The following is a 14,811-nucleotide window of genomic DNA, read 5'->3' on the forward strand; positions in this document are numbered from 1 at the left end:
ACGACGACGACATCTTTCCCGTTCAATCTCTTTCCCTTCTCAGGCGACGCCTGTGCGCTTCGCTTCGCTACGCGTCGCGTAGCGCCTTTACCGCAAAAACACCGCGAGTGAAGCGTATGTCGTGTAGTTTCGTCTCTTTAGACTTAGGAGAGAGGGGCGCCACATTCGAACGCCGAGACGGGGCGCTCGAAGGCCCCCTACCTCCGGTTCCGAAAGAGTAGGCCCTCGGGAGAGAGGGGGAGCGCACCTTTCCGGCGGCGGGCCGGCGCGCTCCCGGTCCTACGCCGACTCCTTCGTCGGTGGCTCCCCCTGGCGGCAGCGACGGCGTCCGTCGGGTCGATAAGGTAGGAGAACGGCGGTGGGTACGGCGGCGTCCGCGCGCTTCTCAGGATTACGGCCCGAAAATTCGCATCCGGAAGACGGGATGGAGCGACTGCTCAAGACCTGCTTCTTCGTCTTCTTGGCCGCAGGTGAGTCCCTCTTTTCTTCGGGTCCCGGGCCGACTCGCGGTCTTCCCCGGCCCGGGGGACCGGCCCCTTCCCACTACTGGGCGGCAAGCGGCACCTTCTGCCGGCCGGCGTGCGCCACCCCCGACCAGTCGGGCCCTTTCTGACGGCGGCGGAGGAGGCCGTCGGGCGGACGCCGTCTCCCTCCTCCGCCCCGCACGAGCGCGGGCGGCCGCCCCCGGGAAGGCAGCGGCGCTCCGGACGGGCCCCGACGGGTTCCCAGCTCCGGAGGTCTCGGGCGCCGGCGGTCCGGTTCCCCCGTTCGCCGGACCAGACGACGGCCGGCGGAAGGCGCCGCCCGGAAGAACACTTGTTGCGCGCGCAACAACCGGCCGTCGTCCGTCTTTCCGTTTCCGGCGGGCCGACGGAGCCCGGAAACGACGTTCCTCTCCGCAAACACATTGAAGACAAGGCGAGGAAGCCGGGAAACTTTCCCTCCTCCGGGGCGCGTGTGATCCCTCGGTAGGAGAAGATTCAGGAGAAGAGGGAGGGACGACGGATTCTCTGGAACCAAAAAATTCGGCGGGAAGGATAGAGACTTCGGGCGGAGAGGAGTTTCGCGGGTGCGGGAAGAGAAGGGAGAAGGAGGCCTTTTTTCCGGGCGCGAACGTTCTCTCTCTCCCTTTCGCTCGAAGCGGGAAGGGGACCGGAAGCGGCGCGCGGAGGAGCTATCGATCTGCTCCCGGCCGATCCGCCGCTCCGTCGAACCCGAGGAGCGGCGTCTGGGTGGTCCTTCTCTTCTCTTCTCGCGGGAGAAGCGATTCGATCGACCTTCGACCTTCGACCCGGAGAAAAGACGATTCTTACGACCCGCCATCAGTCTCCTCCCCAATCACTTTTACTCTAGCGGGGGGATGGAGAAAGCCACGCCATTACGTTCGGAAGACGAAGAACCTCTTCCGCGCGGCTCTCTTCGAACTCCTTTGTCTCCGCGCGCGACCTGTGCGGCGGTCTCTCCTCCGCAAATTCCTGGAGGGGGAGGAAAGGACGGAAGACGAAAATGCCCGTCCGACGTTCGACCTTTCCTTGCACCGGAAGTAATTAGGTGAAAGGCGAGGTCTTTCGGTCCGACTGTCTCCCCGTCGCTTCCGTTTTTCTTTCGTCCTGGTTTTTTTCTCAGAATAGCGGCGGCGACGCACTTCCGGTCGTCCTTTGTACCGGAATCGAGGAGGAGAGACAGGGAAATCTCCATTCCCGAAGAAGAGCGTCGGAAAACGACCTTTCACCTCCTTAACTCCTTCATCCCATCACTTAAAGCGTTACTTTGATGGCGTTGCGTAGAAGGGAAGAGACACCCCTCCCCTCTCGATAGACGACCCTTCTGTGAAACCTTCCTAGATGTAAGAACTTCGGATAAGCTCAATTAATTTGAATTAATAAAGCCCGGTGTGTTTTCTTTTGTTGTTTTTGAAGTCGTCGCTCCGCGTATTTAACAAAGATGGCGCCGTTTTCCGATTGAGAAAACTCGATCGAAGTTCGATTAAGATAACGGCGGAAAGGAGGGACGAACGGAACTTTTGTTTTATTTCTGCTTGCATAAGATACGAGAAAGGTCGACGTAGACAAAGAAATCCCTTTATAAAACCGCAAGACTGGAAAGATTCTCCCTTCACCACCCCAAAGAGCGCTCTGTCACGCCAACGAATGGAGGGAGGGATGGGACCGATTTAATTCCACTTAAAATTAACCACGTCCCACTTAAGCCGCGGGGTGAGAAGTTTTGCCTCGACTTCTCTGTCCAAAGGATTAACCAGAAACGTTCCTCCCTCAATTTTCGTTAAAAGTCGAGCTTTCTTCCGGGTCATTTCGAAGTCATTCAAGCATTGGGGGTCATTAAAATACAACGTCACCAATTCTACTGACACTCTCCACACCCGTCGCAATCTGCCAGAAAATTTGACCCCAGTGAGGACGTCATACTGAATGACCCCCCTTTCTTTTGGGAAAAGCTTGTTTAAGGTCGGGGGTGGAAGAAAATCGCTTTGTAATTTATAACGAAGTTTCCTCTCTACTTTGCCTTTGACCTCCGAAAAAGTGAGGGAACCGCCCTCTGTAAAGTTAAGGGGGAGTGTAAAATAGTAAAGGGGTCCTTCGCTCTTTCATTATATTCGAAAACACAATGGAAAGAATAGTTTTTTGCTTTTTCGGGTCTCGGCTCTTTCCAGGACCCAACAAAGCGAGGATGAATTTCTTCTTTAACATTTCTATTCAGTACGATGGGGAGGACAGAAGAGTCCTCCCCAAACAGGAAGTGACGATCTAAGAGATAAAGATGTCACGCGCAACCACCGAAACACGCGGTTTTGCCAGGAGGTATCATCGACCATTTTAAACTTTTTTCTCCGGAGTTTAAAGAGGTCACGACCCTTAGAGTTAATTCAATTGTTTCTACCCACCCGCACCCGAAAAAGTTTCCAGAACCCCCAAATCATCTATAGTCAAGTGGTGTCTTTGGAGGAAGTTGCAGAATACTTGTATTGTTGTTTGACGCTTCCGATTGTTGTTAGACGTTCCCTCCGTAACCTTGAGGTAGAAGGTAGAAGGTAGAAGGTCGAAGGTCGATTACCACAAGCGAAACGTTGGCTTCCGGTATTAAAAGGCCAAACCCCGAAATTGCGCTTTACTGGTTCGTTATCGTTCGTAAACGTTACGCCGGATGTTGGCCTTATCGGAATCTAATCTCGTTCTCCCTCCTCCCGGGAATAAATTACGTTCCAGTTTTAGAAAATGGCGGAAGTCTAAACGTCGACGGAGCTAAAAGGCGGAAAATTGCCGAAATTCATACCTTTTGCTGCTCTTAACGGTTATTTAATTCGGCTTCGCGTTATAATTCGAAATACGTAACGGCCATTCGTATTTATTCATTTAAAATAATTAGTATGACGTAACCGCACATTGTATACTTGTAAGTAATAAACCAACGAGCTTATTTATTAGTAAAACCTCTGTCTCTAGATACGTACACTACACGAAAAGTATGGCGTAATTAAGGGGGGTGATGCGGATGTTGGATCCTCCCAGAGGTTTTAGAATGGAATTTAACTCGTTATAGAAGGGAGTTTCCTTCTAGATGTATCAGGAAATTCTAGAAAAATTGTCTGCCGGGTATTTTAGGCACGCTTAAATTTTCATTGTAATTGTTCTCCCAGATCACCCCTCGAAGCAAAATCTTAGTTACGCCACTAATTACAAGTAATTAATCAGTTATATTTAAATTAACCTCGTAGTAACGCGATTGAATTCTTTCACAATTGAGTGATCGTGTCGTACATATTTTCCTGGCATCCGTGCTTTCATGGTAATGGCACCATTCAGTCGAGTGCCAATCGAATTCTCTACTGTTTTTGATCCCACGCACGAAGAAACGATTAATTATTTATTCGATTTTACGCCATTCTCTATTGGCTCTCACCAATAATAAACGACGTAGTACACCGTCTCGTGAAATTTTATTGGTCGAATTATTCGCACAGGTATGAGCACGTGCAGATTTTCAGGAGAATTCCCCCCCTAAAGAGGTGTGAAAGACGGGGATTCGAATACTTTCGACTGGCTAGAACCGAGTCTCGTTCACGTGGAATTTATTATTGTTTATGTCGACAATACACGTCACAATATTACATATGACGTAAGCGGAATAAATGAAGCGTGCAATAACTTTAATTACGTGAATTTTATATTTAACTTTTTACCAGATTTGTTTTTGACAAGACATTATAAACGAGACCATTTTTACGACATTACACCATTACCGAGCGCTACACATTGTTTTAAAAATCCTCGCTACTGTGGGCTTGATACAAAGGCCCTCTTGGTGCCCCGTGGGTACTAAAAGAGGCCTTTTTAGTGGATTGGCCCGGGTCTACAATAGTCCAGCCGGGATCCGATATATCAACAAAAAATTCCAGAGAATTTCGACCCGTCGGGATTCGATCCCGGGTCCTTATGCAACCACTCGTGTTTACAATGGGTCTATTATTATTATACGGGAGGACTAATTTAAAAATTCGCTATCAATTTAAAATGTCCGTATTGGGCTGCAATTTTTATCGATTTATGCCCATTGCGTGTGTCTGTCCTTCGCTAATATCGAGAACGGAGAGGGATGGATGAAAATCCAGACCGGATTTAGAAAGCTTATGGGCAGTAAACTACGATTAACCATGTAAAAACCGGAAGTTACGTGAGGTTTTTAAATTAAAAGATGGTTGAAAATTGCAGCCCGGCATTGTGACGATGTCGCAATGAATAATAAATCCTTTGTATTCTTTTCTCTGTTGTTTATTGGAGCGAATTTAGGTAACAGCCGCCGGTTCCAAAAATAGGAACGGGGATTAGAAATAATTCAGTCAATGGAGAGTTATTGTATTATATAATATCTAACGATAATTTACATTTATGGCCAGTTTTATAGAACGTAGTGATCGTTCTGTCCGGATGTCTATCTGTAAGAATTTATGCTCCAATCTACCTCATCGCATTTTCGTATTTTCTTGATGTTCTTGCTCTCCAATATATATATATATATATACATATACGTACGTATAAGTTGGATTTATTTTTGCAGGCCGTTTTCAATTTTAATATAAGAAATTGAAACGGCAAATGTTCTATTTTAGAATGCGTACCATTTCAATTTTTCATATCGATGTAGGATAATGTCAACTCAGACATATCTCGAGGAAAAATACACCAGGGAGGCTTATAAAATGCTTTGTCTGTGTTCCGCTCTTATTAATTATTACAAATACAGTAACGAAATACCTAGGAGACGTTTCTAAATATAACAAAATTAATAATTAAAAAGAATTTCAAAGAATATATTTAACACAAATTACCCGAAATATGGTTAAGTATATATGTAATTCACTCGGTAAGTTCAGTCTATTGTCTTACCAAGTCTTTGTATTGAAGAAATCTGGAAATTTAGCCCAATGTTTTACAAACCTTTCGGACTTCTTCCCATTTTAGTGCATGTATTTCTTATGTTTTTTTGTTTTCAAATGAGTTTTTGCCCCCTTTGTATTCCAACACCTTTGCTCCCCCGTGCCAGAAGGCAAGGGTCTCACCTTGCCTTCTGGCACGGGGATAATATATATTCATAATATATTCATTAGCGTATAATGTATTGCCTAAATTATATATTATTACTTTTAACACCGTGTTATTATGGTATACGTAATGATCTATAATAATCTTGTATTAAAAATTTTAATAATGGGATTACTGTCAGATTTATTATTAACAATATTGTTAGGTATTAAATACTTAATAAGTATTAATTGAATCGTATATAGAGCAATTAGATTGGATTAGATTGTTGGTGTAAGGCAAAGCAACACGTGTGGAGGCTATGGGCATTGTGTCTTAACACCTAAACAGAGAAAACGCTTTCCTATTTAGCTGTTAAGACATGAAGAAATCTGTAAAACTTCATGGTTACGTGGAGTTTTCCGGGTTTCTTCCGGTTTTTCTTTCGCTGATGATCGTGGGTTTGCGCCCTTTGGCAAGGCGCGAACCCACAACCACAAGTGTTTAGTGGTTTTATCCACTCGGGCTCTGGTGCCGTTGAAATAATTAGAATTTCCACTGTTAATAATTCATGAAAGTTTCCGAATAAGTAGAAATGAATAAATTATGCCCATTTGATGGAATATCAATCAACCGGAACGTCTTTTCTTCTTGCTTACTGTATCTTCGCTATGCTGTGTATATGTTTTCGCTAACGCTACGTAAAAATTTCCGCATAAAATGTTTCGAAATATAATTATATCTGAAATTTATGGATTTTTATTTCTATAAATCATAATCCGGAGTAAATAATTTCTAGCAATACGAATAGGAATAACAGTTCGGTTTATTTGATTATACTTTGCATGCTGTTCGTCTTGCGGTGATGCTCTATTCTCATAAATTACCGAAAATTTATGAGTTTTGAATGGGGACTCGGAAAAAATTCTGTAATGGTCATCAAAAATTCAGAAGAAAGAATAAATTTCAAAAACTTCAAATAGGCTCTACATCCAAATTAAAATTTCAAGCGATCTTCTAGTGTGGCACTATAGATGTTCATTTAAAATGTTTCAATAATTATTGAAAATTTATCTGTTTCGTAATCGGTATTGTTAATTGGAATAAATATGAGTAAGGTACACGCTCGACTCTTACGGGTATGTTGATTGCAAAGCGAGGATTGGTGCTGAGAATAAACTGATTGGTCTTTGCGGTTGGTGGCAGCAGCTGGCCTGCAGACTGTAAAGAAGGGGGGACACAAGCTTCTTGCATAAGGGCATTGCACCTTATGCAAGAAGCTTCAAACTCTATGACTGAACGTCGGATTAACGATCCAGGTGATTGCAATCGGGTCTAACAGCCTTGAACACAAGGAATGAGGCTGCATGGCACAATAGACAAATATCGATAGTTTATTTTATATTTGTAAAATAAACTAAAAATGAATTTTCTGTTGTTTATTGATAATGGAATTTGGGATCCCTGGGGATTTGGAAAATAGCAACCTAGACGAAAAAGGTGTAGTATCCCATGGGCCTCATGGGTGGTAGACACCACTCTTTAATTCGGGGAGGATTATCAACATTTCTATATCTTTCCACAGATGAGAAGAGTTAGCTGATCACTTCCTTCCTTGAACATCTTCAAGATATTCTCCTATCGTGTATATCTCGTATCTTCTGCATTAAAATGAAGTTGGAATGAGTTATATAGGTAAAAAAATGGGGTTCTTTATGTCACGAACATATCGTCGACGGTTTGGTGACACAGTTACTACTGCCATTGAACAGATTTTTCTCCAAACCATCAAGCCGCATCTCCATAATGGTCTTTTTTCTGATGTTAGAAAGGCTACGACGAGTTCTGATTTTTTTATGTATCGAAACTCTGGAGATTCGTGCACGGCAGCTTTTTAGATGATGTTTTCGAGCCTCAGTTGATCTGCAAACAATGCATTTGGCAGATGCTGCCAAATGCATGTCACACATCTTGCTATAATTAGGGTGAGATAGGATCGTCCGACACATGGCAATCCGTAGATATTCTCTGATAGCTCTACAGGACCCATTCGAAAAGTTCCACAGGTGTCAATTTTAGATTCCTTACTATTACTATCACATCGAAGTTGATAACGGTAAGAAAACCCGAAAACTCCACGAGGCGCGAACAACTACCAGTGTTTAGTGGTTTTATCCATCAAGCCACTGTTTGGTAGATGATTTATTAATGTAATCTACAATAATTATTACTAAATATACCGTTAAACACAATAAAAAACTTTAAATTCTATAACTCATTATTACAGAATTATTTCGAATTAATTAAACTTCCATCCAAGTATAAATTGTAAAAGAATTTCACTCGAAGTATATTCGAAGAAGCGAATTACAAGAGGAATTCTTTCTGTTTAGTTACATAGAACGATCAAAAAGTCACCGACCACCTACGGCATATCATATATATTTGTAATGTATATGCCTAGTGATTTTTTGATCATACTGAAGTGTGCATATTATATAAACCGGGATGGACGTTTACTATACATTGATTATTCAAGATAGGCAAGATATATTTTCCTGTAAGCAGATTTGATTTAATAATTCAAAAAACAATTGTTTTCCTCCTGTATTTTAAAAGAAAAAATAAAAAAAAAGACTTGGCAAAAATAGGAATATAAACGAGACACCTATTTTACCGTAATGTCCTTTTTCGTTTCGTTACATTGTAAATAAATGTCGGTTCTTAGAGATTTCGTTATTGCCAAATTAATAATTCATCGTAACCCGCTTTTCTTTCTTACGAGCGAATTTTATTTATAGTAACAGTAAATGAAAATCCAAAAAAATCGTAAAAATATTTATTATACGACAAATAATATTAAATAAACAATAAATCGTTGCTGGAAAAAAAATGGCGGTTTTACGTTTACAGTGCTGCCAGATGTCAATTTTTCATACGTAATAATAACACGTGGCTAATTGGCCTTTTAGTAAGACTTTTGAAAGCTTCTCATTGGTTAAAATCGAGTATTTCCACGATAATGATCGATCGACGAATCGAACGAAAAGGGGATCGAATTGGATCAAATTTATGGTGTGGCGTCATTAATTCCGTTTATTACGTAAATAAATACGAGATTCTCTTGGGTGCGTTCGTTAGTTACAACGTCACACGGCCCGTACGTTACTATTACCTCGTTCTATCGCTAATTATTAACAATAATCTAAGTAATTATTTCGAAACTAATTAGATTTTAAGCGAACTCTTCTCTCGTTCGCGCTATACGAGGTGAAATCTCGGCCGATGCCACTCCGTTATTTATATAAATCGCGAGAAGATTGTAAATATTGATTTTTGCTCGCTATATTTGGAACTCGTGTCGACAGCAAAATGCTCGGTTCAATCCAATATCCTCTCTTGTATTCGGACAACGTTTTCCCCCGATTTATTAATATCTGTGCAATTTATACCAACGACGTTAAATAGGGGGATGAAATCCAGTTTGTCACTTCTACACGGGTCCTCTCCGATATAATCGAATTTTGCTCATAGATTCTCTATTCAATACTGGAACTACATACAAATATATAGTGTCAATTACGTAGTATATTGTTTATGGCCTAAGTGTGTGTATGTAGAATACATGTACAAGAATAATTCTAATGAATGTATACATATAAAATTGTTAATACTCACTCGCGCTTTGAATGTTACGTATCGTTCTCCAAATGTAATATATGTAATTTATGCATGCATGAATATTACGCATGCATAAATTACATATATATTTAGTAGTGTTTTGAGTAAATTTTAAGTGTATACATACACACGTATATTTATGCAGGTATACATCATTACAGTTAAGCAACAATACGTAACGATCGAATGCGTATTAGTTTTCTAGTCGTTACTCAGTACAGGAGACCTTATGCGCAGTTTTGTTATAAGGCCCTTTATGTAATTAAAAAGGCAACAAAATCTTTGCAATTTTCGGGGCCCATCGAGACGACGAGGCCCTAGGCGAGCGCCTGGTGTTCCTAATTGAGTAATCTGCCGCTCTCGTTACTCAAAGAAATCTCTAATTATTCGTAAAAATAGAGGAAAATCAGGACAAATTAAGGGCCCGGGTTGAACAGGACTTTAGGAGGGACATACCCTTCGTTTTATATTTATTTATTCATATGTCTTTACGTGTTTTTCGTCGTCACTCTATTTAGTGACGAATATTTTACGTATCATATAGCGCGCTTTCGTCCTTAATCCTGACGTTTGCGGACCATAAAATCTTGTAATTAATTTCTCATATAATTAGTGGGCCTACGTCTCTGTAAGTAGCAAATAAATGAGAAAAGGTAGTTTCTGCTAGAATCGCACACTTTGATCCGCAATTAACTCAATAGAATAATAATAATAACAATAATTATCGAGCAGAAACTAAACTCCTATGTTGTAACAAGTAGAATAATTATTATGGATAAATTAATTTATTTATCTTTCGAGTAATATAATTAGAAAAGGAAATAAATTTTGAAGGTAAGAACGCATTCAGAGGAAACTATTTTTAGTGTTTTTATGTTTATAAAACGCAGAAATCTTCAAAAATTAATTACATTTGGAACAATAGTTCCATTAAAATCCTTCGTCGCCACGTTAATTTCACATTAGAAAAAATGAGTGGTAATCAACCGTTCTGAGGCTGAGTAACACTATTGATAAACTGTATTACTTTCCCGGCTGTTATATGGTGATAGATTAAAAATGACCCTCCAAAATTTTCACATTTTTGGACTCAGGACACCCTGAAACGTTGAGAAATGCAAAAAAACTTGGGAATTTCTGTAAGTTCTGTATGTACTGTACGTTAGTTTATGTGGGGGCGCGATTTTGTTCTCCCAATTTGAAGTTTAGAATTAATAACTGACGTGCCAATTGTCTAAAATTTCTGAAATTTTGTAAGGAGGGTTGCATATTAGGTGGCAACGTTTCTAGAAATTTTCAGGAAAATCGAACCATTTTTTCGGGAGATATGGCCCACCCTCTTAATATTCCAGAACCATTCTGAAGACGTTTACATCGAGGTTTTAGGAAAGTTTATCCTTTAAGATAAATGTTAAAACCTTTATCTTATCCTTTGTATTTCAAGGAATATTGTAAGGCATTGAAGTGAAACCTTTTTATAAAATGAAATCTCCTTCGAGTTATCGTATTTCGAAGCGCTTCAAGATGATAATTATTTGGTGAATAGGAGCAATTGAATCAACGTCTGGCCCAATTTTTCTCTTCTTTTATTAAGAGAAATATTAAATATACGACTACGAAATTAAGAAGGGAAGAATGAAGAATTAACCTCAATAAAATAAGTTAAATAACACATTTTCTAACGGATTTTTCTTAAATTTTTACGACGAATCCCCATAAGACGTTTAATTAGATGTTTACAAACGGTTTAATCGCAAATTACGTTATATCGAGGAAAATCTTCTTAACCGGGTTGTTTCTTTGTGTTATATAAATAGTCTGCGCTGTAAATTTTCAGAGCCAAGCGCGGAAAGGGAACGAGAATTTCCACCATTGTTTATTACAAATACTAAACTTTAATTATATTTTATTATAAGGGCTATAATAAATATGGGGATAATTAGCAGAATTCTTTATTATTTCTCCTGTGTTACATGTATTAAATAATATAAAGAAGGGAGGGATTAAATGAGGAATTTTCAAAGTTGTCTTTTGCTCCCGTTGCTTTCTTACCGAATTTCTAGGGAATTCTTTTTTTCCTGTTTCCCGACGGACCCATTCGTCCTCGCCTCCCTCCCTGGGGAGGTAGAATGCGTTCGCAAATGTTTACGCGGAATCGATTTCTTACCCGCGAAGCGCTCCAAAGACACTTGATATCTCATCCTTCCCCGGTTAATGCTGTTTTTTTTATATTTAATTTTTGATGACTGATTTCTTTACCGCCAACAGTAGCGGGTAAAACACATTTTACTCTATTGAACTGTTCGACGCGTTACCCTTGTGTATATAAACACATTACAAGGACACATCACTAGAGAAAATGCTCGTTAAAGCTAAAATCAGCTTCGACACGTACCAAAATACAAAGACACTTCAACGATACTTTTACAGAGCTGCAAAATTTCGATAACTAAATACATTTTTCAAATAATTATTTAGATTAAAGGTATATGTGTTTTAGAAAATAATAGATGCCCGAGAAGAGAGGAAACCATCTTGGCATCGGTTGTCGCGCATGGGGGCCATCCAAATCGTGATGCCAAGATTCCGCCTCCTTCAAACAAACCCAGAATAGGCGTTAGATCTCGAAGGTCTGTATCGGGTGGGAAAGAGACTCCAAAACGGAACGTGCAACCCATTCGAATTTTTGAAAAAATGCATAAAATATTCACAATCCACAGTAGCGCGTTATAGATTCATGGGACCCCAGGCAAATTTGATTCGGTGTTGACTTCAAACATTTTTCTAGGTGGATTTTGGGGAATCTCCCCGGGACTTTCCCTCTGTGCCAGTACACCTTGCATCTGCGCCACACAGGCAATCTAGGGTCTTCAGATGTTGGTCCAAATTTAAATTTCGATGTTTTTAGTACATAAAAGATTAATTCGGAGCCCCCGTTAGTGGAGCTCCGGGCAAGTTTCCTGTCTGTCCATAGGATAACGCTCCACCGATAACCCATTTATGAAAAGAATGCAAAAATATATGTTAATTTTTTCCAAAAATGTCATAAAATTCCTTATTTTTTTCTACTTAAACATAAAAATTAGGGTAAAAAAAAAACAGGAAAAAATCCGCGCCGCTTTGTCTTATTTCGGGAAAATTGACAGGGTTATTATTTTCTAGAGGGCGCCGTCGTCGATTGTTTCCTCCCGTTTTTCCAGTCGTATACGTCACAGAAAGAAATATTGAATATTTAAAAAAATAATTTTTGCAAATTGATACTCCTTTAAATGCCGATAAAAATGATTAATAACGTGATAATGTTTGGAGTAATACAATTTAGAGTATCGATGACCCGTCGTCCCCGGCCAAAAACACGTTATCGATGTCTTTCCGAGTGCTTTTTAGTGTGCGGTCGACGTAAATAGATTGTATCTATAAAAAATTAACTAAATAAGTCTAAAAGGGAGGAAGGAATCTCGTGTAGACCGTAAATAACGTAAGCACGTGACGTCCCTTTCGACGTCTCCTATATAGTTTGAAATTTATTGTAAGTTGGATGTCCCCCTTTTAAACTAGGAAGGCCACGAAGAAATTAATCTCCCAATCCTCCGTGGACAACGAAGTATTCCAATTTCTTCCTGTTGATTTGAAATTAACCGAATGAGCCAGCTACACACACGGTTAATCGATATAATAGATGAATAACTTATCTCGGTTTTAACACAGAGATGGAAGACACGGGTCGAGTTTAGTGTGAAGTACAGAAGGTTATTCGTACTAACGCAGCGATTATCGGCGACGTACCCGCTTTGTACGAAATTTTAACCATTGTAGTAATTAAGGTATGTGGAAAAACCCGTTTGTTGCGCGTGGAAAAAGAAAAGAAATCTGTCGGAAAGACGTCACCGGCAGGAAATGACGTTGTCTTTTGTTTCCACTTTAAAATAGCGAATTTTGAAAAACGTTGGCTCTCAACTTCTTTTAAATCTTGCTGAAATGTAAATTCTTTGCCATACAGAAAAAGTTTTAAGCCATTTCAAACAGAAAAAACTATTGTAATTTCCTTTGAAAGAACTTACTTTTTTAAAACTTTCTCCATATTTATCAATAGTAAAATATTATCGAATAGAATTTTTTCGTATGTGACGTCGTATGAGACAGAAATTTCTATTGGAAGAACGGAAACAAAACCGTCAGGTCATAAAGAATTATAGAAATCTGCTTGACTTTCTGCAGATTCTTCTATTTATAACACAGTAAAATATGACATTACTGCTGTAATATTTACGTAAAAAATGCCTTTGTCTTGTATACCCGTGTGTGTTTATGTACAATACAGTGAAACCTGTGTATGCCGGACTCGTACGGTAAGGAATTTTTCCGGCCTGGCAGGTTTTAAACAGGTTTTACTGTAAATGTGCAAAAATTCTACAGATGTCCACGGTATATAAGTAAACCTGTTAAAAACGGAAACCTGCCTGAACGGGTAAAATTATTAGGGGTGCAGAGATTTTATGTGTTATAAAAATACCTATTCAAAATGGAATCTATCGAACCGGTACCGTACGAGTCCGGTTACACAGGTTTTATGTGTATTAACGTTTTGTATAGGTTTAAATACATTTTTACACATACTCGTTAGGTAATGTAATAATAATAATTAAGTACTACACGCCGAGAAGTATTTGCAACTGCGGATACAATAAAAATACGAAGGAAAACACAGGAAAATACACTGCTTCCACTGCTTCTAGTTCTTCTTCCTGCGCGATTAATACGTTGCATTAAACGTGAAGAATAATGACAGATCCATTCGTTCTCGGTGCATTAACGGTTTTCCATTCGATAATAGTCCTTTTACACTATTTTTAAAAATAGAATCATCACTTATTCAAATTTCCTGATGGAACGAAAGAAGTTTACAACCGTTCGAAGTTGAAATTCGATAAAGAAAACGAATGCGTAACTAATTAGCCGAGTTCTGGTAAACTTAATTACGGTAAAACCTGTTTAAAACGGAACCGTAATAAGAAGGAAACCTTCCTAAACGGGTAGAATTCTTCGAAAGACAGCGATTTGCTGTGTTTAAAATAAAAAACCTACCTGTTCAAAACGGAAAAGTATTCCACACCGTTCGGTTTACCCAGGTTTTACTGTACTTATCTAGTGACCGGGGGGTTGGCTTCCTTCCCTCTTCTCCACGTGCTTAGCCCCTTTACTCGCAACACGGGATACGATTTCCGGTTCCACCGTTTCATGACGAGAAAAAAAACCTGTTACGACGATTTTAAGTTGAGTATTTTATATTTATTTTGCTTTCAGTCATTATACATTATTAATTGCTATTTTCTGCCATTATTGTAATGGGTGTATAACATTGAATTAATAGGGATGAACTTTGTTTTCTAACGTCGCTCGTTTATTGATCGATGGTTTATTAATATTATTTTTTTCCCCCACCTTTCCTGCTCTTAACTTCATTAATATTATAAGTACGAAGGCGATTAATTACGTCTTAAATTCTCTCTACCCCCCTTTGTGTTTCTGTTTCTTCAGAGTTTTCCTCTTTATACAGTTTACACAGTGTTTAATCATTGTAAGGCTTTGTTTT

At 39.7% G+C, this 14,811-nt stretch overlaps 1 protein-coding gene across 3 annotated transcripts in view; it reads left to right on the forward strand.

The window, feature by feature from the left end:
- The first annotated feature begins 239 nt into the window (after positions 1–239).
- LOC136982140 (acetylcholine receptor subunit alpha-like) overlaps positions 240–14,811 on the forward strand; it is a 92,125-nt gene continuing 77,553 nt past the window's right edge. For all 3 annotated transcript variants that reach the window (XM_067278566.1, XM_067278563.1, XM_067278565.1), the window contains exon 1: positions 240–470. Coding sequence is in view for 2 of the 3 variants with exons in the window: in XM_067278563.1 (XP_067134664.1) it covers positions 425–470 (46 nt within the window). In the remaining variant the exon portion in view is untranslated. The remainder of the gene's footprint in view (positions 471–14,811) is intronic.

Source organism: Centruroides vittatus, unplaced genomic scaffold, assembly GCF_030686945.1.
Source record: "Centruroides vittatus isolate TY-2023 unplaced genomic scaffold, ASM3068694v2 contig_811, whole genome shotgun sequence".
Classification (NCBI taxonomy): domain Eukaryota; kingdom Metazoa; phylum Arthropoda; class Arachnida; order Scorpiones; family Buthidae; genus Centruroides; species Centruroides vittatus.